This window comes from Dendrobates tinctorius, unplaced genomic scaffold, assembly GCF_039654945.1.
Source record: "Dendrobates tinctorius isolate UK_male_01 unplaced genomic scaffold, ASM3965494v1 ptg000166l, whole genome shotgun sequence".
NCBI classification, from domain to species: domain Eukaryota; kingdom Metazoa; phylum Chordata; class Amphibia; order Anura; family Dendrobatidae; genus Dendrobates; species Dendrobates tinctorius.
In genome coordinates this window covers 1,381,325-1,408,685 of record NW_027361833.1, presented here as the reverse complement: position 1 = coordinate 1,408,685, position 27,361 = coordinate 1,381,325, and the positions used below count along the sequence as shown (strand labels likewise).

The window sequence follows — 27,361 nt, the reverse complement described above, 5'->3', positions numbered from 1 at the left end:
GCAAGGTTGGTTGTCAAAAATGGGGGAACCCCATGCCGTTTTTTTTAAATTATTTATTTAAATAATTAAAAAAACAGCGTGGGGACCCCTCTATTCTTGCTAACTAGCCTTGCTGAAGCTGACAGCTGAGGGTTGCAGTCCCTAGCTGTGAGTTTTGCCTGGCTGGTTAGCAAAAATATAGGGGAACCTACGCCAATTTTTTTTAAAAATTATTTATTTACAGCGCAGGAGCAGCTGAATACTCCCGTCCGGTGCTCCTGCTCTCACTGTAATTAGAGGTAGCAGGTGTCGGATGAAGGGATTAGTAGTCCCATCAGCTGACACCAGTGACCAGAGGTGAGCTTTATACCTCCGATCACAGCTGAGTGCTCACGCTGTCTTTTGACAGCATGGGAACCGCGGCTTTCCTACCGTCGATGATTTCCCCTCCAATCAGAAGCGGTGTTTGCAGCACTGAAAACACTGGATGTTCGGGCCCTCCATTCAAGTGAATGGGGTCTGGGTACTGTTCTGGTACCCAAACCCGAACTTTTTGTAAGTGTTGCTTGTGTGGATTGAATGGGTTGTTACCGACATCTGGTGAGAATTTCATGTTAATAGCACCTTTAGAATATATTTACTTAGAAAACTGGTGATGTGTTTAATACTTTTCAATGTACATTTTTATGTAATTTGTCTATTCCTGTTTAAAATTCATACCAGTATCCTGGTGATTACCGGTATGTCTACATCTAGTGCCACATTCTAAAAGTTATTTATTAGCTGTCATAGCTAAAGTGGTCTACCATTGAAGTCATGTCAGCTCTTCAGTGGTTTTGAAGATCGCTTCATAGAGTACAGTACTTTTACAATTTACTGCTAGCTGGCATAAGATAAAATATAGAATGGTAAATGACTTCAGTTACTAATACCTGTTAATTTTATGTCTTTGTGCTGTGGTACAAGTTTCACATACAAAATAACCTTTCACACATTGCTATTTTTGTATTTGCTCTTTGATTTTGCAAGAACTAACAACTGTGCATATTGTATGCTGTCAATAAGTTGTGGAGCTGATGACTATATACAGTTGTGGCCAAAAGTATTGACACCCCTGCAATTCTGTCAGATAATACTCAGTTTCTTCCTGAAAATGATTGCAAACACAAATTCTTTGGTATTGTTATCTTCATTTAATTTGTCTTAAATGAAAAAACACAAAAAGAATTGTCCTAAAGCCAAATTGGATATAATTCCACACCAAACATAAAAAATAGGGTGGACAAAAATATTGGCACTGTTCGAAAAATGATGTGATGCTTCTCTAATTTGTGTAATTAACAGCACCAGTAACTTACCTGTGGCACCTAGCAGGTGTTGGCAATAACTAAATCACACTTTCAGCCAGTTGACATGGATTAAAGTTGACTCAACCTCTGTCCTGTGGCCTTGTGTGTACCACATTGAGCATGGAGAAAAGAAAGAAGACCAAAGAACTGTCTGAGGACTTGAGAAACCAAATTGTAAGGAAGCATGAGCAATCTCAAGGCTACAAGTCCATCTCCAAAGATCTGAATGTTCCTGTGTCTACCGTGCGCAGTGTCATCAAGAAGTTTAAAGCCCATGGCACTGTGGCTAACCTCCCTAGATGTGGACGGAAAAGAAAAATTGACAAGAGATTTCAACACAAGATTGTGCGGATGTTGGATAAAGAACCTCGACTAACATCCAAACAAGTTAAAGCTGCCCTGCAGTCCGAGGGTGCAACAGTGTCAACCCGTACTATCCATCGGCATCTGGATGGAAAGGAACTTTATGGTAGGAGACCCAGGAAGACCCCACTTCTTATCCCGTGACATAAAAAAGCCAGGCTGGAGTTTGCCAAAACTTACCTGAAAAAGCCTAAAACGTTTTGGAAGAATGTTCTCTGGTCAGATGAGACAAAATTAGAGCTTTTTGGGCAAAGGCATCAACATAGAGTTTACAGGAGAAAAAAAGAGGCATTCAAAGAAAAGAACACGGTCCCTACAGTCAAACATGGAGGAGGTTCCCAGATGTTTTGGGGTTGCTTTGCTGCCTCTGGCACTGGACTGCTTGACCGTGTGCATGGCATTTTGAAGTCTGAAGACTACCAACAAATTTTGCAGCATAATGTAGGGCTCAGTGTGAGAAAGCTGGGTCTCCCTCAGAGGTCATGGGTCTTCCAGCAGGACAATGACCCAAAACACACTTCAAAAAGCACTAGAATATGGTTTGAGAGAAAGCACTGGAGACTTCTAAGGTGGCCAGCAATGAGTCCAGACCTGAATCCCATAGAACACCTGTGAAGAGATCTAAAAATGGCAGTTTGGAGAAGGCACCCTTCAAATATCAGGAACCTGAAGCAGTTTGCCAAAGAAGAATGGTCTAAAATTCCAGCAGAGCATTGTAAGAAACTCATTGATGGTTACCGGAAGCGGTTGGTCGCAGTTATTTTGGCTAAAGGTTGTGCAACCAAGTATTAGGCTGAGGGTGCCAATACTTTTGTCTGGCCCATTTTTGGAGTTTTGTGTGAAATGATCAATATGTTGCTTTTTGCTTCATTCTCTTTTGTGTTTTTTCATTTAAGACAAATTAAATGAAGATAATAATACCAAAGAATTTGTGTTTGCAATCATTTTCAGGACGAAACTGAGTATCATCTGACAGAATTGCAGGGGTGTCAATACTTTTGGCCACAACTGTATAATGTTCATACCAATTAGTCACCAGTAGTTGGCAGCACGTATACAATGTCTGAAGTCATCAGTAATTGGCAGCATGTCCACAATATCAGTGGTCGCCAGTATTTAGCAGTATGTCCACAATATCAGTGGTCATCAGTATTTGGCAGTATGTCCACAATATCAGTGGTTATAAGTATTTCGCAGTATGTCCACAATATCAGTGGTCGCCAGTATTTAGCAGTATGTCCACAATATCATTGGTCATCAGTATTTGGCAGTATGTCCATAATATCAGTGGTCGCCAGTATTTGGCAGCTTGTCCATAATATCAGTGGTCGCCAGTATTTGGCAGCTTGTCCATAATATCAGTGGTCGCCAGTATTTGGCAGCTTGTCCATAATATCAGTGGTCATCAGTGTTTGGCAGTATGTCCATAATATCAGTGGTCATCAGTATTTGGCAGTATGTCCACAATATCAGTGGTTGCCAGTATTTGGCAGTATGTCCATAATATCAGTGGTCGCCAGTATTTGGCAGTATGTCCACAATATCAGTGGTCATCAGTATTTGGCAGTATGTCCACAATATCAGTGGTCGCCAGTATTTGGCAGCTTGTCAATAATATCAGTGGTCACCAGTATTTGGCAGCTTGTCCACAATATCAGTGGTCATCAGTATTTGGCAGTATTTCCATAATAACAGTGGTCATCAGTATTTGGCAGTATGTCCACAATATCAGTGGTCATCAGTATTTGGCAGTATGTCCATAATATCAGTGGTCATCAGTATTTGGCAGTATGTCCACAATATCAGTGGTCGCCAGTATTTGGCAGCTTGTCTATAATATCAGTGGTCACCAGTATTTGGCAGCTTGTCCACAATATCAGTGGTCATCAGTATTTGGCAGTATTTCCATAATAACAGTGGTCACCAGTATTTGACAGTTTGTCCACAATATCAGTGTTCATCAGTATTTGGCAGTATGTCCACAATATCAGTGGTCATCAGTATTTGGCAGTATTTCCATAATAACAGTGGTCATCAGTATTTGGCAGTATGTCCACAATATCAGTGGTCATCAGTATTTGGCAGTATGTCCACAATATCAGTGGTCATCAGTATTTGGCAGTATTTCCATAATAAGAGTGGTCACCAGTATTTGGCAGTTTGTCCACAATATCAGTGGTCACCAGTATTTGGCAGTTTGTCCACAATATCAGTGTTCATCAGTATTTGGCAGTATGTCCACAATATCAGTGGTCATCAGTATTTGGCAGTATTTCCATAATAACAGTGGTCATCAGTATTTGGCAGTATGTCCACAATATCAGTGGTCATCAGTATTTGGCAGTATGTCCACAATATCAGTGGTCATCAGTATTTGGCAGTATTTCCATAATAACAGTGGTCACCAGTATTTGGCAGTTTGTCCACAATATCAGTGGTCATCAGTATTTGGCAGTATGTCCACAATATCAGTGGTCATCAGTATTTGGCAGTATTTCCATAATAACAGTGGTCATCAGTATTTGGCAGTATGTCCACAATATCAGTGGTCATCAGTATTTGGCAGTATGTCCACAATATCAGTGGTCATCAGTATTTGGCAGTATTTCCATAATAAGAGTGGTCACCAGTATTTGGCAGTATCTCTATAATATCAGAGGCCATCAATTGTTGGCGGTATGCCCACAATTTCTGAGGTCATTAATAGTTAGTAGTATGTCAATAATATCTGTGATCATCAAGAGTTCACAGCATGTCTACAATATCTGAAGTTACCAGTAATTGGCAGCTTGTCCACAGAATCTGTTGTCACAAGTATTTCCCAGTATGTTCACAATGTCTGTTGTCTTCAGTACTTGGCCATATCTCCACAATATCAGAGGCTGCCAATAGTTATCAGTATATCCACAGTATCTGTGGTCACCAGTAGTTGTTGGTATGTCCTGCTATTTATATGAATGAGTGCTGCAGAATTTGTCATGTTTTCTTGGCCATTTCGGGGAATAACTAAAACGGCATTGTTCATCATTTTTCCATAATACCACACCTATGGGCACATTAGATTAACATTTCATATCTAGCGTTTATAAACTGTGTATCATATACTGAATTTGTCTCTTTTTCTAGGACCTTTTTGGTGTAAGCATGATTGTGCCATTACTGAACCATCATATGAAATCACTTGGGGCAAGTCCCACTACAGCAGGTATAATAGGTAAGAACCTTATTTACCACTCATTACAAATTGTAAGGCCACGTTCACGCTATGAGTATTTGGTCAGTATTTTACTTCAGTAGTTGTTGGCCAAATCGGGAGTGGAACAATCAGAGGAAAAGTATAATAGAGACACGTCACCACTTCTGGATTTATCACCCACTCCAGGTTTTGGTTCTCAAATACTGATGTCAAATACTGACCATATACTAAACGTATGAATAGTGGCCTAATAATGCAGTGTTTTTAAAGAAAAATATTTTAACTTTTCTTTTAACCATGTTTTGTGTCTGTCGATTTTCATTTTTGTACTTTCATGTTTTCCCTCACGTTCTTTTATGCTTCTGTCCACACAGCTACTGTATATAAAGGCTTGATTTCTGTGGGACAATTTGTAGTTTTAACTAATTTATTTTGCCTTATAATGTACTAGAAAACACAGAAAATTTCAAGTGCAGTGAAATAATGAAAAAGAATGCCATTCCTCCTCCAATGTTTATTTGGTTCTGTTTTTACGGTGTTCATTTTATGGTTAAAATGACCTGTTAACATGATTTTCCAGGTCAATATGATTATGGTTATACTAAAGTTGTTTAGTTTTTTGTAATGTGGAAATTTGCAAAGAAAATATTTTGTGTCTTCATATTCTGAAGAGACCTGTATCGTTTTATTTTTCAGTCGATGGACCTGTGTACTTGTACTGTGTGTGGCAAAGTCTTTATTTGCACCATTCTTGGTTACATATAACAGTTTGATTACTTTTTGTTGCCCTTTTTTTTGTAATACTCACATTTTCTATGCTGTATCTTTTTACAGCAATTAACATACAGGTTGATTCTATTGTTATGTAGTGCCCCAGCTGCCGGACAGCAAATGCTCTGAGATTTTTCCTCAACTACTGTTGTAATCTGTTAAAAAGGTGGAAATGGTAGCAACATGTCAATTACTATGAATATCAACATGTATTTTTATTTCTAGACAGTTGAGAAGTTAATATTGACGATCGATTAATTCTTAGCTTTTGGAACTAACGGTAATATCAATATTCTTCTTTTAGGTTCCTGTTATGGTATCCTCCAGCTCTTTTCTAGCTCGATTGTGGTAAGATTCACATATAAAGCTGCTGTTACCAACACCTTGATTGACCCTTCAAAACATGTCATGACAGGACATCCCCCACCCCATTTTGTTCCATTTGCTGATTCAGTCCACAGAGTCTCTAAAGGGCCTGTCACACTAAGCGATATCGCTAGCAATATCGCTATAACTTGTGACGTTATAGCGATATTGCTAGCGATATCGCTGTGTCTGATACTTAACCAGCGGGGGAGCGGTCGGAGGTATCGCTGATCGCGCGAGAACGTCCAGGACTGTTTTTCGTCGTCAGCTTCCTGCTGGGCTTCCTGTGGAGAGACGAGCATGGAGCCGGGCGGGAGGACGTCAGGATCGCCACGTCTGACACGTAAGTAGCGATGCACTAGCGATCCTGACCGCGTCATATCGCTGGTCGGGATCGCTGGTACATCGCTAAGTGTGACAGTACCTTAATTGCAAACTTGTATCTGTCAAAGTGAAAGTCACCCTCTAGCAACTACTTGTATTGTGCATACAAAGGGGGTAAAGCTATCAGGCTGCCCTGAACCGCCTTGCTTCCTTAGCACTATGTTATGAAAGTGAAATTGTCATCATAAAACAACCTTCTGTTTAATTCAGGTTTTTGTGTTACATGTACTGTGGATATAAAATGTCTACACACCCTTGTTAAAATGCCAGGTTCTGTCATTTCAGAACGTTTTGTTTTTCCACCTTTACTGTCACCCATAATCTGTACAATTCAATTAGACACCAAACTGAAATCTTTTCAGATGGAAAAAGAAAAGTAAAAAATAACATAATGTCAGCCCCCCCCCCACAATAAAGGAATACATAAAGGGGGGGTCCCATGGCCATACGGGCCGTAATAATATTTATTTATTGTTTTAATTTTAATTTAAAAAAGAAAATGGGTTAAAAGTGGGCTGGGCGCTCTCAGTATGGTTTGTGGAGAAGGGCATATCTGGTTTCTGACTGGTTTCCTTGGCGACGTTTTAACGGGCCAGGATTGGCTGGAGAAATTTGGCGGTTTTTCTGTGTTTATAAAAAGCCCTGCACTGGCAGTTTTTACCTCAGACAACATTTTCCTGAAGAAAGAAGATTTCCCCTCCCTCCCTAATTTTCAGATTATCTGTCGTGATGTTTTATTGTGGGAAAATCGCCCGTTAAGGGGCGGATTGTTTCTCTGGTATGGTAATATTGTATAATTTTATGGAATTATTTTTTTAACGGTTTGGTTATTTATATCTAGCTGAAGAGCCCGGCGCTGCCCGGGCATAGTAACTAACTGTGGTTAGTTATAGCAAATTATAATTATCCTCCATCCCATAGTCCCATGCCCATATACCCATCACACATCCTCCATCCCATAGGCCCATGCCCATATACCCATCATACATATCCTCCATCCCATAGTCGAGTGCCCATGTACCCATCATACATATCCTCCATCCCTTAGTCCCATGCCCATATACCCATCATACATATCCTCCATCCCTTAGTCCCATGCCCATATACCCATCATACATATCCGCCATCCCATAGTCCAGTGCCCATATACCCATCACACATCCTCCATCTCATAGTCCAATGCCCATATACCCATCATACATATCCTCCATCCCATAGTCAAGTGCCCATATACCCATCATAGATATCCACCATCCCATAGGCCCATGCCCATATACCCATCATACATATCCTCCATCCCATAGTCCCGTGCCCACAAACCCGTCACACATCCTCCATCCCATAGTCCCGTGCCCATATACCCATCACACATCCTCCATCTCATAGTCAACCATTATGACATCATAATGAGCGGCGGGGCTTGCAACCTATGATGACATCAGCGTCGACATGGCAACCATTGTGACATCATAATGAGGGGCGGGGCTTGATACGCACACACTGTTTCCCCATTATGTAGATAGGGGCATTATGACATCATAATGAGGGGCGGGGATTGACGCGCACACACTTTTTCCCCAGTATGTAGATAGGGGCAAAATTGTTTGGTGAATTGGAACGCGCGGGGTTAAAATTTCGCCTCACAACATAGCTTAGGACACTCTCGGGGTCCAGACGTGTGACTGTGCCAAATTTTGTGGCTGTAGCTGCGACTGTGCGGATGCCTATCCCGGACATACACACACGCATTCACACATACATATGTACATACACACACTTGAGCTTTATATATTAGATTAACCCAAAATAAACTCACGGCCACTTTTCTTCCATTATTAAAGTGTGTGGTGTCATTTATTTACTGATATAGGTCCTGTAGGGCCATGTGGTTGCATAAACATAAACTATTACTTTGATGAAGAAACCTTTGAATTTATGACTGCATTGAGTATTTTTGGGTAGGAGTCTATCAGCATTGCACATCTGAATTGGCAGTTTTTGCCCACTCTTCCTTGAAGTAGCACACCAAATCTGTCAGATTGTTAGAGCATCTCCTGTTTACAGCGCCCTCTTTAGGTCAACATACAGATTTTCAATTGGATTCAGATCTGGGCTTTGACTGTGCCACTTCAAACCTGTGGTTGGAGGTATGCTTAGGGTCATTATTGTGATGAAATGTGGAATTCCTCTTCATCCTCCGCTTTTTAGCACAGGCTTGAAGGTTTTGATGCAAAATTTACTGATCTGTGTAACTGTTCATTATTCTCTCCACCTTGACTAAAGTCCCAGTTCCTGCTTCCGAAAAACTGCCCCAGAGCATCCACCATACCTCACTGTGGGTGTGGTGTTGTTTTGATGATACGCAGTGTTGACATTGCATCAAACATACCTTTTCGAATTTTTGTCCAAAAAGTCCAACCCAGGTCTCATCAGACCATAACATGTTTTCCCACATACTTTTGGCAGACTTTATATAAGTTTTGGCAAAATATAGCTAGGCTTGGATGTCCGCCTTGCCGCTCTACACCACTGGCCAGACATATGAAGAATATGGGAGATTGTTGCCACATGCAATAAGCAACTATATCTTGTCAGAAATTCCTCTAGCTATTTTAATGTCCCTTCAGGTCTCTTGCTAGCTGTTTAGAACCAACTTCTTTTTGTTTTTTTCATTTTTGAGGGATGTCTAGTTCTGGATAATGTCACTGTGGTACCAAATTTAAGTCACTTGATGGCTGTCTTCACAGTGTTCTATGGTATATCTAAAACCTTGGAAATGTTATTGTACTCTTCTCTTGACTGATAACTTTCAACAACGTGATCCCTTTGCTATGTTGCAAGCTGTTTACAGCACATTGTCCCTTGTAAACAGGAGATGTACTTCTGATAATGAAGATATCCTATGGATAAAGAACAACCATATTAATGTTCTGTCTGTGCCCATGGGATTCTTTCTATTGGCCTGTCGAAACAGGCCAGTAAATTAGCGCCTACTGGCTTATGTATCGTCGGTCTACTGTCGTTTAGCGGCCTGAATATCAGTGTAAACACAGGGCTGGATCATACGACTGTCATCTGCAGGACGTTCCTCTCACTTCTGATCACACGACTTTTTCATGACTGTAGCCTGGTTTACACACGGCAATTCAGGCTGTTTGAAGCGTGCTAATAGATCATCGATTGGCTCTTGTTTAGACAGACCGACGAAAATTCATGGGCAAGGAAAGATTGTTAAAGATGACTTGTTACCAGGTTAAAAGCAGACAGTTTTGATTTTATTTTATAGAATCATAGAATTGTAGAGTTGGAAGGGACCTCCTGGGCCATCTGGTCCAACCCCCTGCTCAAAGCAGGATTCGCTAAATCATCCCAGTCAGATGTCTGTCCAGCCTCTGTTTGAAGACTTCCATTGAAGGAGAACTCACCACTTCTCGTGGCAGCCTGTTCCACTCATTGATCACTCTAACTGTCAAAAAGTTTTTTCTAATATCTAATCTGTGTCTCCTCCCATTGAGTTTCATCCCATTGCTTCTAGTCTTTCCTTGTGCAAATGAGAATAAAGTTGATCCTTCTACAATGTGACAGCCCTTTAGATATTTGTAGACAGCTATTAAGTCTCCTCTCAGTCTTCTCTTTTGCAAACTAAACATTCCCAAATCCTGCAACCTTTCCTCATAAGACAGGGTTTGCAGACCGGTCACCATTCTGGTCGCTCTTTTCTGAATTTGCTCCAGTTTGTTGATGTCTTTTTTAAAATGTGGTGCCCAAAACTGGACACAATATTCCAGATGAGGTCTGACCAAAGAGGAGTAGAGGGAAATAATGACTTCACGTGATCTAGACTGTATGCTTCTGTTAATACATCCTAGAATTGCATTTGCCTTTTTTGCTGCTGCATCACACTGTTGACTCATATTCAGTCTGTGATCTATTAGTATACCCAAGTCTTTTTCACATGTGCTGTCACTTAGCCCTATTCCTCCCATTCTATATATGCTTTTTTCATTTTTATTGCCCAGATGTAGTACTTTGCATTTCTCCCTGTTAAAAACCATTCTGTTAGTTGCTGCCCACTTCTCCAGTTTATTTAAATCTTTTTGAATCCTCTCTCTCTCTTCTCTAGTATTAGCTATCCCTCCTAGCTTTGTGTCATCAGCAAATTTAATCAGTTTACCCTCAATTCCTTCATCTAAATCGTTGATAAAGATGTTGAACAATACAGGGCCCAGGACAGAGCCCTGTGGTACCCCACTTGAGACATTCTTCCAACTGGATGTGCAGCCATTTACGACCACTCTTTGGGTCCGATCACTAAGCCAGTTATGAATCCACCTAACAGTTGCCTTGTCCATTCCATACTTAGTCATTTTTTCAATAAGGATTGTATGAGAGACTTTGTCAAATGCTTTGCTGAAGTCAAGATATACTATATCTACAGCATTTCCTTGATCCACCCAATCAGTGATACCGTCATAGAAGGAAATTAAGTTAGTCTGACATGACTTATTAGTTGCAAACCCATGCTGACTCTGTTTAATCACTTCATTCTTATCCAGGTATTGACATACATGTTGTTTAATAATTTGTTCAAAGATCTTTCCTGGTATAGAAGTCAGACTCACCGGCCTATAGTTGCCTGGGTCCACCTTCTTCTCTTTTTTGAAGATAGGAACAACATTTGCTCTTCTCCAGTCTTCTGGCACTTCTCCTGTTCTCCAAGAATTTTCAAAGATTATGGAGAGGGGTTCAAAAATTTCTTCTGCTATCTCCTTCAGTACTCTGGGGTGTAATTCATCTGGACCTGGAGACTTGAATTCATTTAGGTTAGCTAAGTGTTTCCTCACTATCTTTCTGTTTATAGATATCCTGGATTCTTCTATTCCCTTAATAGGACAGTGAATAACAGTTGATGTTACATTTCCTTTCTGAGAGAAAACAGATGCAAAATAGGAATTTAAAAGTTCAGCCTTCTCAACATCCTGTCTTACCATTTCATCATTTTCATCCTGTAAAAATCCTATAGCATCTTTGACTTTTCTTTTACTTTTTACATATCCCCAAAATCCTTTATTATTGCTTTTGACATCTCTTGCAAGCCTCAATTCATTTTCAGCTTTAGATAATCTGATTTGTGCCCTGCAGGTTCTGCAGACAGCATTATATTCTTCTTTAGATATGCCTCCCTCTTTCCATTTTATAAACATTTTTTTCTTCCTTTTTAGCATTTGCTTAAGTTCTGTGTTCATCCATCCTGGTTTCCTTAAATGCTTCCTATTCTTCCCTCTTTTCGGAATTGTTAACAACTGTGCTTTGAGAATTTCATTTTTCAAGATTTCCCATCCTTCCTGGACATTTTTGTCTTTAAGGATATCCATCCATTGGATCCCTCCAATTCTCTTTCTGAATCCCTTAAAATCTGCCTTTCTGAAATCTAACCTTGACGTCTGAGTCTTCACAGGTCTTCCTCCTCTAGTTATCCAAAATTCTAAAATAGCATGGTCGCTACCTCCTAGGGTCCCAGCCACTTTTACCTCCTCAACCATTTCCTCCCTGTTTATAAGGATTAGATCCAAGGTAGCAGTTCCCCTTGTTTTCTCCCTTACCTTTTGGAAGATAAAGTTGTCAGCAAGAGAGGATAAGAATTTCCTTGACCAGTTAGTTTTGCCTGAGAGAGATTCCCAACAAATGTCTGGATAGTTGAAATCTCCCATGACAACTATGTCATATTTTTTGGAGAACTTGGCCATTTGATGCACAAAGAGTTCATCCATATCTTCAGCTTGCACAGGCGGCCTGTAGTAAATGCCTACAATGGTGTCCTTTCCATTGTTCTGTCCTTGTATTCTTACCCAAACAGTTTCCACTGAACTCCCAGTCTCTGAAGCTTCAATCTCTGTGCAGATATACGCGTTTCTAACATACAATGCGACACCCCCTCCTCGTTTATCAAGTCTGTTTCTTGCAAATAAGTTGTATCCTTCTAGTCTTGTATTCCAATCATTATCTTCACTGTTCCTCTGAGTAGCCCGTTTTGATTTTTTTTAAATCAACCATACGGTTCCAGAGATATGAGCTTTCACCAAAGGTGACTATAATCGTGTAATCATGCTTGGTATCACACTGGGGGAGATTTTTTTCTTTTGCATACCTGGTTTACCCCTCAAGGTTAATGGGCTGAAAACCGTTGCTAAATTACATGCAAGTATTCCAGCATTGTTCTGTGATGTAAATGGCCTGGATCTTGTTATGTGAGCATCTGCCACTCCGAACTTCATAAGGAGAGTATATGTGACAGTGAGCTGACTCATTGCTTTCTAATCTTGCAGCCATTAGCTTTTAGTCCTGTCCGGCCACAACTTTCTTTTATGTTTTCTCAGCTATAGTTCCAGAATTTCTAATCAGAAGCTAGTCATACCAATACACCCTGTAAAATAAGAAGCATATGTGCTTCATGCCTCCCTCCATGCGGTCTATACAGTGGATCATGAATGTGGATAGACTGCCAATATATACAGAGAGGAATTAATTATATATCTATTAACATTCATATCAAATCCTTAGGTCAGATGTAGCTTATATTATATCCCTTTTTCTTGGTTTCTGTAAATGTATTACTTAATAAGGACCTGTCACCAGGTGAAAAGTGGCCAGTTTTTGCTCATATTTTATTTCTGCTGTGCCTTTGAGAATGCCACTTTTTTCTTTTTTGAAATCTCCCAAATGGTTCCTGAAATAGGGGCCTTTTTATTCTGTGCTCATGTTTCTGGTCTTTACAGAATTTATTTAAGACCACCTCCTCTTAATTAACGCCCTTTCCCAGAGAATCCTGTAAGGCCTCTTTCACACATCCGTTTTGCGCCGTCAGGCGAGATCCGTTGTAAAACCGGATCCGGCGAAAAGCAATGCCGGATCCGGTTTTTCCCCATTAACTTGTATTAGCGCCGGATGGCATTGCGATTCGTCCGTTTTTTGCGGGATCCGGCTATTTGGCTCATTTCGGCGTCTGGAAAAAACGGCTACTGTAACGTTTTTTGTCTCCGGCGAAAAAGCCGGAAGCGCCGGATCCGACGCTTCCGGCTTTTGCAACAATGAAAGTCTATGGGCGCCGGAATGCGCCGGATCCAGAAAAAGACGGATCCAGCCACCGGATCCGTTTTTTGAAGTCTGCGCATGCTCAGATCCAATTGGCCAGCCCCCAGAAAACAGATATAACCTGCTAGACGGATCCGGCAGAAAAACGGATCCGTTTCTACAGTTGTCCAAAATTTACGCCGGATCCGTTTTTTCTAAAAATAGCCGGATCCCGCCTGACTGCAAAAAACTGATGTATGAAAATAGCCTAAGCCACCTTTCCTTTGGTAAAGACCATGAAAATTACTTGTGGGTTTTAAAAAAAGGAAAAAGCTGGATTCTCAGGAGAGCAGTGGAATAGCATGAGAGGAAAAAAATGGCCACTTTTGACCTGTACAGGTCCTCTTTGAACTTTAATTTTTTCAGAGTTTAATGGCACTTTCTGTTTTGGTGTTCGCCTTTGTTACTCCCCTACCCCTTTACGTTTCATGAAATTAAACAAAAACACTGCTATGTGCTCACGTTGCAGAATTGAAGCAGATTTTTACTCAGCAAATCCGTACCCCCTTGCCTGGAAAAACGCATGTGGATTTTGATGGGATTTTGATGCGTTTTTCTTGCGTTTTTCAGATGTTTTTTCTAAGCGTTTATGAGCACAAATAAAGTTGGGTCAAAAAAAAAAAAGCTCCTATGAGGTCATTTCCTAGTCCAACCCCTCTTGGATTGTGTGCATTTTTGTAAGCTAAATAAAGATATGTTATTTGGCAAAAGAAAAACGATTTGTGATGTCATTTCTGGTCCAACCTCCTCTTTTACATTTCTCCAACCCACACTACATTACACACACAGACAGATTGACTGATGATAGATAGATCTATAGATAATATCTATCGACCTATGTATAGATCTATCTATCTAGCTGTCTATCTCATTCCTTCTATCTGTCTATCTATCTATAGATAGATAGATATGGGTAGGATAGATAGTTAGATAGATACATAGATATAGCCATAGATATATCCATAGATACATTGCAGCCTGTGAACAATCACTGGCACAGTGGTGGAAAACCTGCACTAGTATAAAGGAAGGGGAGTACCAGCTCAGTTTATTTCCTACCTTGGCTAGCCAGTAGAGCAAAAACATTGTAACAGGAAAAAGTACTGAGGATGTACTACTAATTTACGGGATGGGAAGAATTATTATAAGTGTTCCAAAACTACATATCTGATTTAAAAAAAAGCTGTAACATTATAAAGAAAAATGAAATTACTTTTCTTTATTTCTTTGCAGGGGAGTTGGAGTGATATTGTTGGACGACGCTATGCGCTAATTACCTGTATTCTTATTAGTGCACTTGGATATGGTCTCCTTGGTATATCCATTAACATATACATATATGCAATTGCTAGAATACCTGTGGGTAAGTCGTTAAAATTTAGTGACCTCAGAAAGTTTGAGATCACTTCTGTATCTGAATAGTTCTCAAGGCAGCACGGTGGCTCAGTGGTTAGCACTGTAGCTTTGCAATCCCACCAAGGACAACATCTGCAGAGTTTGTATGTTCTCCCCGTGTTTGCATGGGTTTCCTCTCACACTCCCAAGACATACTGATAGGGAAATTAGATTGTGAGCCCCAATGGGGAGAGTGATGATAATGTGTGTAAAGCGCTGTGTAAAGTGAGTAAAATAAATAAAATAAAAATAATGTGATGCAAGAGCCAATATGGGTAATTCACAATATAGATAATTGCACAAAAACAATTTCAGCTAGATATAATAACACAAGCTACAACATTAAAAATGCTAAATATATAATTTTTTTCTTTTTTAAGTAATAGTCCTTTGTCATCGTTTCTAAGACAAAACATTCTGGCAGTTAGAATGCCCACTGATATATAACGTTTAATTGCAGAGACACCCCTCAAGCTTTATGCAGTTGTGCTTTGGAGTCTTTGTGGAACAGATTCGTTTGTACTTCACTATCAAAATTTTAGCGGGGCTAACTGTTGCCTCGTTTCCTGACCCTCCAGTAATGCAAAAATATTGACTTTTATAATTAGCTTCTCATACCTGTAATGTGTCCCACAGGTATGTTGTGTCCCTCTCTATCAGCCGCCTACCATCCGTCAATCATGCCTGTCCTGTGTCTCGGCGCCGCCCACCATCCGTCCATCATGATGCCCCTGTGCGTCGCTGCCTCCTCTTGATTTGAATCCCGGCGCCTGCACTGTAACAAGTGTTCTCGGGCATGCGCAGTGCGCGCTGCCTGAGAACCGACATCAGGCTATTGCGCCTGCGCATTGTGGAGGCCCTAGATCCCGCCCCGCAGTGTGTTATGATGTATTCACACTGCGGGGCTGAGGCCTCCGCAACACGTATGCATAGTAGCCTGATGTCGGTTCTCGGGCCCTGGGGGGGGGTGACAGTTTCCCTTTATATCTAAAACCATAGGCTTTCTGTCTGCATGGTAGAAAACGTTTGTTTACTACATTAGTTAAAAAGAAACTTATTTTGCAAAAATCAACAGCACAGGCAAATATTAGAAAGTTTGTAATATAATCATATATTCACCTCCTTCACCTCCTTCTGTCTCCTACATGTCATCTACTTTGAAAAAGTAGTTAAAATCCATCTTGCTCCATAAAGACTCACTGCATGTGTCATGGGGTGTCTATGGAGAGGGGAGAGTAAGGAGCAAGGAGGGGATACAGGCAGGTGGACAAATAGAAACGTCATGGTGAACGTTCTAGCAAGTCTTTTACCCCACCCCAAAACTGATTCAGAAAACTCAGCTCTGCTGTCTAAAATACTCCATTATGCTGTACTAAAAAATGAACCCAGGAAAGAGTAGGAATTTTATGCTTGTATATATAAGGGTTTTGGCATTTTCTTCTAAAATAGCATCTAAGCCTTTTTTAAAATCATTGATATTACCATCTATACCAAGCTTTTAACTATACCGGGAGGTTGGCAGTTCCACAGATTAATAGTTTGCATGGTAAAGACAGCAGGTTCAAAAGTCAAATAAAATGTGATACATCTATAGGGATCAAAATTGTGAAAACATAAATAGCATATAGCAAGGATTTGCCATCACTTACTGATTGGTAAGATGCCAACCACTTGGACTTCCACAAAAACAAATCCTATGAGTAACGCACAACAGCGTGCTGGACAATGCTGACAACTGTTTTACTTGAATTGGTTGAGTTTCCCTTCTCTAGAACTTTGTAAGAGAGTGAATGAGGTGAATGCTGATATACCAACACTATCTTTGATGGGCTTCACCTTTGGAAAGGACCACTGCAGCAGTTTTTTTTATTGTCTGTGAGTTAGCAATTAGTACTGTATTAACAGTGAAATGCCCATCTCTGTCTTATTCTGTTTCCAGTGCTTCTCCTGCATCATGTCACAATAATTGTGACCAGCTGGCTGCACACAATGTTCTATATGTGGACCAGACGTCATTTTCTCAATGTAAGCCAATGAGACTCCGATCAAGGCTCTCATAGACTTACATTAAGGGTTCACTCACACAAATGCTATTCAGTGGTTTTTCGGATAGCACTTGGACCAATCTTATGCTATGGGCAGTGCTGATCAGTGTTTTTTTTTCCCATAACGATTTGGCATGTGAAAAAAAATTGCAACATGCTGCAATTTTTTCAGTGCAAATTGGATCACACTCGGCATTTAAGCCTATGGGAAAATGAAAAACATTGGACTGCACACTGTGCCATGCTCTACTATTCCATTTTATTACGATTCTCTTGTCTGAGAGAATCGGATCACACTCTGATTAGGCTCAGATCACAGTTTGATTGGAGTGTCATTAACATAATCGATCCAATTCTCTGGGAAGTTACCCCGGCCTTAGAGAGGAACTAATGGTCTGCTGTGTGAACAGGCAAAAAAAGAGCTGCAGTCACATGATGCAGGAGAGAACCAGAGCAGCGCTAGAAACGGCAAAAGACAGCAATGTGTAAGGATTTCAATGCACACACTGCATACACAGCACTGATGAATAGTAGAGGAGACAATAAAAAAAACTCTTACGTGGTCCTTTAAAATCTCATCGCCGAAAGTAAGCAAAATAAAGAGGGGGCATAAGCAGATGTTTCTGTCAGTAGAACAGATATTAAAATGACACCAATATGTTTGTTTTTTCTTTTATAGGAATTTTTAAACATTCACTTTCAATTTCTAAAGCATTCCTCTCTGACCTTGTATCTGAGAAAGAGCGCCCCCATGTCATGGGAAGATTTAATTCAGCATCTAGCATGGGTTTTATTCTGGGACCTGTTGTTGGTGGTTACCTAACGGAGCTGCAGGGAGGTTTTTATATTACCTCTGTCCTTTGTACATGTATATTCATTATCAATGCAGGTAAGGAAGGAAAGACATATTAACCAATGCAAGGTCTGATTTTCTTTTTATTTATCTGTTATCTGCTTTTTATTATTATTATTATTATTATTATTATTATTAGTAGTAGTAGTAGTAGTAGTGCACCATTGATTCCATGGTGCTGTACATGAGAAGGGGGTTACATACAAGATACCAGGTATGGACTGGAGCTGAAATTCAGCCCTGGCATTTGAAATCACACAGTCCCATGTTGTCACCATCCCCAAGAAACAGATGGGATATATTACTAATATTACCTTGGATGGAGGAAAGGAAGATTTACTACAGGACCAATATTTCTAATGATACCTGTGATCTGCTGGGGTAAGTGACAGAGTCAGCGACTTTGTGCTCTCTCTCACAACTGTTATGAATGAGTCACCGTAGGAGGCAAAAACAGAAATACTAGCTCAGCTAAGTCCAGAAAACCAGAGAAGTTGGCAGCTATCGGTTTGCAGACCCCTGAACCTATCAACAACTAGCAATAGCCGTGGGGGGTTCCTACGGTGCCCTAGACCCCTCGATCACAGCCGGAGAACTACATAGCCTAAAGACAGAAAGGGAAATCTAAACTGCCCCAGAGCAGACTCCAAAGCAATAGGCAGCCCCCAACATATAATGACAGTGAAGCAAGATGAAAAAACACTCACACAGATAGGCTGAGCAATTGATGGGGCCCAAGCTAACTAGATAGGACAGGATAGAAAAGCTGCTGTCTGTAATCCGCCAAAACCCTATCAAAACAAGAGCCAACAGCTGTTAGGGAAAAAAGCCCTGAAGACGCTAGGCTTCAAAAAGACTATATCAGTACTCAGGTATTTTCTGAAGACAGAGCAAAAAGGAATTCTGCTCACCCAGCAGGGAATGGCAGAAATCAAGGAAAACAATGCAAAACAAAACCAAAACACAAATGCAAAAAGTAGAGCAGAAAACTTAGCTTTTGAGGAGCAGGAATCAGACTGGTCTCCTAGAATCCCTCAGAGAGATCACCAGCAAGGCAGAAGGGCGTCGGCTGCCTTATATCCAGTCAGTAATTCCCGTCACCCAGTCATCATCATCCTGCCCAGGTGCTTGGTAATCAGCCTCACTACCTTCCTTCACCAGAAGAGGGAGTTCATCAGACCTCAATGGTGAAGGGGAAAATGAACTCACAACACACAACTGTTAACAGTATGGGTGTCTTGAGAACACTGATTCTGTTAACAATGTAGCAGACAAGGCAGCCCACGACCAGACAGGCCCTTCTAGCATTTGCCAGATGGCCAGTCCGGCCCTGCAAGATACATATATAAATGACATGGAACAAACTAACAGTAACAGACTGGTACAGAGGGAAGAGGGCCCTGCCCTTGCAGGCTTACAGTCTATAGTAAAATATCACTGCTGTTTAAAGGTACAGGTGGAGCATTTTTCTGTGGGCTGTGCAATATCCAAAATGCAATGTATACCACCAGCCCGGCTGACTCCATTGACTTCTAATGGGGCCAGTCAGGTTCAGTAACAGAGGCTCCAAACAATCTTCAACGAAGATGTAACCAGAGTTTAACTAATCCTTGTAACTTTTTATTAACTACAGGGAGGTGAGGCAAGAACTTTTTCATGTGTAATCCTCTTACTCCCTTACCAATCACATATGATACTGTCTGTGCTCTTTGACTCATTTAGGTGATACTTTGCGTTTTACAAAATTAGTGAGATGACCTGATGCATTTCTACACACCTCTTAATCAGGCAACCTGTCCCCTATGTCACTCTGTGTACTCTAACTTGTTAGTGTAGACCTGGGTACATGTAGTATGCATTAACTCTGGAAAATGCTGGGTAAGAATTTAAAAGGGAATCTATCACAAGGTTTTTGCTACTTCATCTGACAGCAGCAGAATGTAGGAAAAGTGACTCTGATTCCAATGATGTATCATTCAGTTTACAAGGCGCAGTCATTGTAACACAATCAGAGTTCTTAGATATAGCATGAAGCAGAGACACCAGGCTCTGTATGTACATGGTCTATTGACAGTGAGCAGCTTATCACAAGAGGGGGAGGAGTCTGACTAGGGTCACTGAGGCTGTACCTGCTTTAGTCCTGGCAGTGATAATATCCTAGTGCTAAAACCTTCATTGTAAGTAAACAACAATACATAGCTTTATAAGTGGCACATTGCTGGTCAGTCTTTTAACCGTTACCTCACTCTGTCTTCAGATTACATAGCAAAAACCTGCTGATTTCTGTCATCCTAGGCTTTTCATTATTTATTTTTTTGATGTACACATTGTATTATTTTTGAGGCCATTTAATTTATGATGTTATGTGCAGAAAAACAAAAGTGGACAGGTGAAAAAACACAATTGTGAAACTTAGATTATGCGCACATGACATAATTTCGACGACTGCACAGCCACTGAGTTTTCCTAGGCGAAGTGCTATAGGAAAATGGTGGTTGTTCCCCTAAGGTGGCATTCACTCTGCAAGGTCAAGTAAACAGAGTGGGTTGCCTCCGCTAGAGTTAACTTGCCTGCTCTTTTAGGTGCTTGAGGGCAAAGCAGTTAAAAGACATGAAACAAGACAGACCATGTGCACAGCAGTGTCGATTTTACATTTTACGTCACTGTGCACTGTGTTCATCTTATAGGGCATTTTTTCACGTGGATTCCACCCAGAAAAGTCGTCCTTTTTTTTACTGTGTTCATTTTGCTGTAAAAATGACCTGATATCTATATATATATATATATATATATATATATATATAAGCTATTCCCTTTAATGATATAATAGACTTTAATTGCTAGTTCAGATACACAGAAAGATGGTCAACCCATTTCACATAGCTTTTTGTCACTTCTACTTTGTGCCCAAAAACGTAGAGAAATTTCAGTTATTTCATATTTTCATTTTCAGGTCTTGTCTGGATGATGCCACAGACTACGGACACAGCAAACATTGTTACTCCTAGTAGACATGGGAATTTGCCCAATAATCTGACATCTAATTCTTCTGATACAATACAACACTCATTGGAGCCCAATGGCATAATTCCAAGCAGATCTGCACAAACATTGTGGGCACAGATTGTGTCTGTATTTAATAAAGTCACAGGCGTGGCTTTTTCTCAGATGTGGGATGTATTTTTGGTTCGTCTGCTAATAGCAGTTGCTGTCATGCTGTACTACAGCAACTTTGCTTTGGCAATGGAAGAAAGATTCCATATGACGCCACGGATGACTGGCTATTTAATAAGTTACGGCAGCACACTGGGAGCCCTTGCTGGTTTTTCGCTGGGACCACTTTCTAGACTTTATCAGTATAATATCTACACCATGCTGTTACATTCCAGCATCCTCACGTTCTTTTCCATCCTGTTATATTCTGTGGCACCGAAGATGTGGATCGTTGTATTGTCCTCAACGTTCTTGGCTTTTTCTACAAGTATAGGGCGAACATGTATTGTGGATCTAGAACTCACTCTAGGCCAGAAGCATGGAAGCGGTACTCTTATAGGTGTTGGCCAGTCTGTGACATCGGTGGGACGAATACTTGTTCCCCTCTTCTCAGGAATTGCTCAGGAATATAGTCCTTGTGGCCCGCCACAGCTTGGAGCTGTCTTGGCGTTAGCATCTATATTCCTAATGTACAAAAGTAAATCACACTATGATGGCTCAGCCCAAAGCAAACATAAAAGGGAATGAACAGTCTTTCTTTTAATATTACAATAGAAATACTTTGAATCTTAAATAGGGGCATGTGCAATAACTACTGATTTCTATAGAGTAAAACACAAGGTAAGATGATATGTCTTTAAAAGCCATGACTTGTATTTGATGCTCTGCTACTGATATACAGATTTTAATTAATAAGTTTAGTTATTGTAACCACTAATAATAATAATGTTGTCAAACACAATTTCACTTAATGATGAGCGATATTTGATAGGCTGGAGTTGCCTGGGAATGGCGTTAGCGCATGTAATTCTAGTTTAAGTGCCTCATTAGGAATAAATTTGCACTAAAAATGATTGAAGTAAAATGTAGTATATTGTTAAAAAGACAATACTGGAATTAGAAATTAATATCTTGGCTGTGGATGAACTAGATTATTATGTCATGATCATTTGTATTGCTTCCACATTAAAAAGGTGTTCTCATCATAGCATACTGCCAGGACTCCATGCCATACCTGATACATATTGATGGTAGTTCTCCCTCTGAATCAGAGAGGACCATTCAGGTGAATTTATAAGTATAGTGGCTCACTACACATTGCAGTAGGTGGCCAACAGACTTCATGTGCAGGGAATTGCTGTGAAAGAGGGACAGCACTTCTCTGCAACTCCGTGTTCGAACAGTCCTTGTCAATCTAGTGGCCAAGATCAGTGATGGCACTGAAATATGTCATTACTTACTTTGGATGAAAAACACTCCTTAACGCCCACCTCAATCTCATACTGAAAACTAAGGGGTCACATTGGGTAAAACCTGAGCGGGGACAGTGCATGATATATTGCATGCAGCGATTCTCTTTCAAAGGCCTGGGTCACACTTGCAAGAAACTCGCACGAGTCTCACATCTCAATACCCGGCACTGCCGCCGACACTCTAGACCGGAGCGCTCAGCTGCATAGAAATACATTCAGCCACACACTCTGGATCCCGAGTGCCGGCGGTAGTGCCGTGTATTGAGATGCGAGACTCGTGTGAGTTTCTTGCAAGTGTGACCCCGCCATATACACCACCTCTTCAGGCCCTGAGGCAGTTGGCATCAGACAAAGTAGCCATCACGCCACACAATGGTGAATTGTACTGTCATTTGCTTCAGATTTCTCTGGTGATTTTCCTTTCCTGAAAAAACAGTACCGACCCATAAAATATAGGTCATATATTTTTTGTGACGCATAGTGTACAGCACAAATTTTTAAATGCCAAAAAAATAGAATTCTTCATTTTTCTCCCCTCAGTACCGCACCCAGAGAGAGTATAAAAAGTTATATGTTCCCCAAAATGCTGTTGAAAAATACAAATCAATCACACAAAAAGAGCAAAGCAAGTTTTCGTGCAACACATCAAAGGAAAAGTTAAAACGTCATTAAAAAAAATCTTGGCTCTTAACTACTCCTTGCTCATTCACAGAGGGACTTAAAAATGTTTTTGTTTTGTTTTTTTTAAATATAAAAAAAATTTAATACTGAATACCCCTTTCCTCTTTAAAAAAAGAACAACATTTTTTCAGTATCACTGATTCTGTTAAGGGTTGTCCACTTCTATGACTACCCCTTCTTAAAGTAAATGTTCAGCCCCGATAAAATAATAACGCCTATACTTTCCTCCTGTGCCGGCTCTGTTCCAGCTGTGTCAGCACTCGCGGTCCTGGGGTTGTGATGAGGTGGAAGGACATATGATGCCCGCCGACCAATTAGTGCTGACATCAATGTCTCTGCCTTCGGACAAGCTGAACATGAAGAGGAGGTCCGGGATGAGCTGCAGCCCAGATTTCCTCTTCATGTTCAGTGTGTCCCAAGGTGGAGACAGTGATGCCAACTCTGATTGGGTGTCAGGCATCACATGTCATTCCACCGCATCACAGCCCTGGGTAGAGCGACTGCCGGAACAGCGCCGCCAAAGGAGGAAAGTATAGGCTTTATTATTTCATCAAGGCCGAATATTTAGTTTCAGAAGGGGATTTCCTAGTAGGGGGGCAAACCCTTTAAAGTCAAATCCATCAAAATAATAACCATTTAACCAATGAGGTAAATGTAGTATATAAAGAATTGACGTGTTTTCACTTGTTGCGCACCTTCCACCCAAAAGATGCAACACAAAGCAATCAGAATTTGTATCTACTATAAATGGTATCAATAAAAAATACATCTGGGTAAGCAAAAAAGTCCCATTAATGGAAAAATAAAAATGTTGTCTTGGAAAATTGTGACACAAAAAATGTGAAAATTGGTTTACAGTAGAGTAAAATTTTTAAAATGGCAAAAAGATGTTTGATGTTGCCATAATTGTACTAAACAGGAGTATCGTGTTGCCAAGTAATTTTTATCTCACAATAAATGCTGTAAAAAAAAGTACAAAAGAACAATGGTGGAATTGCATTTTTTTTCAAAATTTCATTTTTTATTATGCCTTTCAGTTCAATATATGTTAAAATCAGCAGTGTCATTCAAATGTACATTTCTTTCTGTATATATACCGTAAGCCATCTTTCTCCTATTTTGACTGAAAAATAGAAAAGTTGTCTCTTGGAGGAAGAGGCTGAAAACGGAAACCAAAAGACAGAAATTGGCTTTGTCCTTAAGGGGTTAAAGTTAAAATAGGACAGGGCATTACATTTTAGGTCGGAGGTGTGCTTTAAAACACTTTATTGCATTGTGCATGGAATTATCTTATGTTGGATTAGCTACTGTATTGTTATTGATAGGCTAAACAATTCCCTGCATATACCCTACTGTGCAATACTCATGATCCTCCATTTACATATTCTATCGAGTGTGTGTATGTATATATATATATATATAATATATAATACTATTTGTATTGTAGAATATTAAAAAATATACACTGCACATTCTTCTGTAACCTGGTTAACACGTCCTGAGCATGTGGAATGATGTTTTTCATGCATTTCCTTCTTCATTTCCTGGGATTTCATCACATAACTAAGCCATGTTTTAGTCATAATTATTGGAACATATACAGTTCCTTGAAAAAGTATTATCCCGTGAACAAACATAAATGTATTTTACTGGTATTTTAAGTGATGTACCAACACTAAGTTTCAAATATTTGTGAAGTGTAAAAAATAGATGGTTTTCTAAGTATTTAAAAAATATATACCGTATATGTAAATTGTGTGTGCATTTGTATTCACCCTCTGTAGTCTGATCCCCCTATTTAAAATCCTGAGTGACCAATTGCCTCCAAGAGTCACATAATTAGTAAATTGAATACACTTATGTGTCATTTATTCTCACTATAACTACAGTACAGTTGTTCTGTAAAGGCCTCAGAGGTTTGTTGGAGAACATTAGGGATCAAACAGCAGCATAACAACCAAGGAACACACTAGAGAGGTCAGATAAAGTTGTGGAGTAAATCAGGGTTATGTTCTAAAAAAATAGTCCAAGCTCTGAACATTTTTACGGAGCACAATTTAATCCATCATCCAAAAATGGAAGGGGTATGGCCCAACTGCAAACCTAACGACATGATTGTCCTCCTAAACTGATATCTCAAGCAAAGAGAGCACTAATTAGAGATGCAGCCAAGAGGCCCATGGTCAATCTATAGGAGCTGCAAAGATCCACACCTCAGGTGGGAGGACCTGTCCATAGAACAATTATTAGTCATATACTCCACAAATCTGACCTTTATGGAAGATTGGCAAGAAAAAACTATTTTTGAAAGGAAACCACAAGAAGTCCCATTTGCAGTTTGCAAAAAACCATGTTGTTGATACAGCGAACATGTGGAAGAAGCTGATCTGCTCAGATGAGACCAAAGTTGAATTTTTTGGCTAAATGCAAAATGTTTTGCATGGTGGAAAACTAACACTACTCATTACTCTAAAAATTCCATGCCCACCGTCAAACATGGTGGTGGCAGCATAATAGTGTGGGGATGCTTCTCTTCAGCAGGGACATGGAAACTAGTCAGAGTTGATGGGAAGATGGATGGAACTAAATACAGGGCCATCTTGAAGGAAAACTTGTTAGAGGCTGCAAAAGACTTGAGACTGGGGTGGGGGTTCACCTTCAAGCAGGAACTCGACCCTAAACATATTGCTAGAGCTACAATGGAATAGCTTAGATCAAAGCACAGTCATGTATTTGAATTTTTCAGTCACAATCCTGAACGAAATCCCATTGAAAATCTGTGGCAAGACTTGAAAATTGCTGTTCAAAGATGCTTTCCAATCCCCCTGAGCTAGCACTAGTTTGCAAAGAATGGGCAAAAATTCCAGCCCCTAGATGTGCAAAGCTGGTCTCATGCCCCAAAAGACGTGCAGAGATAATTTCAGCAAAAGGTGGATCTAAAAAGTATTGACTCAGGGGAGCTAAATACATATGCACATCACATTTTTTTGATTATGGTAATATTTTTACATTATGTAGAGAACCATGAATCATTTCCTTTACACTTCACAAATACTTGTTACTTTGTATTTTGTATTTCAAATAGAATATATGTAAGTTAGTGGGTGTAATGTGAAAAAATGTGGAAAGTTCATGTTTTATGAATACTTTTTTAATGCACTGTACGAAAGGTGTTTAGAGTGCTTCTTTGGATCTATTCACACTAAAGCTGCAGTGTACATCAGAGAACTGCAGCGCAGCTCCTATACAATTCAGTAAGAACTGATCTGCAGTTCTTGGCAGTGGCCACTACATAGTGCTGCTTTGGCTCCATTCACTGTTCCGCTGCAGATACAAATAACACTTTATTAGTGGGGGTGGCGGGTTTCTGATCCTCACTGTTCTTGTATCAAAGTCCTATTCTAATTATAACAGTATGGGGCTAGCTCTGGTTTTAAACTCTTCATAAATGTGATAAAATATATATATGTAGGTCCACAACTATTATTGTAGAGAAAAATACCGTTTCTGAATCACTTATTGTATTGCACTGCTGTTGACCACAGTGAGGATGTAAAACATAAAGTTCTTAATTTTTTTGTCTCTTTGTGCTTCCAAATTATTTCGAGAGTCCAAATGTCTGCCTGTGTCTTCGGGAAGGTCATCGTATCTCCATAGTTATGGTGGAGTGGGAAGAAATAGCTGTTGGCTGAACAAGCGTTTGGCTTTCAGTTAACAAGACTCTATGGACAGATTCAGTGCTCATGCACAGCAGTATTTCCCATATTAGACTAAGGCCACCGTATTATGGCTTACACTTTTTTATATTTGGGATAGCTTCCCCAGCAAGAGCAGAGTTTGTCATTTTCTGTGGTGCTTTATATAGACAGTGACCAAGATTACAAAGCTCATTACATCATGTCATCTTTGACATCTTGATCGCTGCCTATGCAGAGTGCAGCAACAGATGACATCTTATTTCAACTGCTGTGCTCTGCATAGAAATCTGTGGCACCAACCAAGATGACAAAGTAATTTCTGTCTACATTATTCTAATAGTTCGCTGATCACCAGATAGGCACACATTGCTCCCTAGCACCACACCAAGAAAAAGCAGTAGTGATGGTAGGAGGAGGTGAATTTTTGCACCCCTACAGAATTTGGCAACTACACTAATACACCCTGTGTCCAGTAGCATAGCTACCGGGGTGGGGCAGAGGGAACGCTGGCCCCGGGCCCTGCTCTCTGAGAGGGCCCACATGGAGCTACGCTATGTAACTATCGGCGAGCACATCGCGCCGATACAGTTACATTCTGTGGCAGAGCAGGGAGAATCGATCTCCCTGCTCTGCCACCCGGCCGCTATGGGGCCCCTGAGGAGGCATTGGGGGGCCCTGTGCCAG

The 27,361-nt window shown here is 40.3% G+C and overlaps 1 protein-coding gene across 1 annotated transcript in view; it reads left to right on the top strand.

The window, feature by feature from the left end:
- MFSD9 (major facilitator superfamily domain containing 9) overlaps nucleotides 1-26,563 on the top strand; it is a 43,197-nt gene extending 16,634 nt beyond the window's left edge. Inside the window, exons 2-6 of the mRNA XM_073550651.1 lie at nucleotides 4,818-4,905; nucleotides 5,963-6,006; nucleotides 14,773-14,902; nucleotides 17,659-17,868; nucleotides 20,786-26,563. Of these exons, the coding sequence (XP_073406752.1) occupies nucleotides 4,818-4,905; nucleotides 5,963-6,006; nucleotides 14,773-14,902; nucleotides 17,659-17,868; nucleotides 20,786-21,573 (1,260 nt within the window). The 3' untranslated portion in view covers nucleotides 21,574-26,563. The remainder of the gene's footprint in view (nucleotides 1-4,817; nucleotides 4,906-5,962; nucleotides 6,007-14,772; nucleotides 14,903-17,658; nucleotides 17,869-20,785) is intronic.
- The last annotated feature ends 798 nt before the right edge of the window (nucleotides 26,564-27,361 follow it).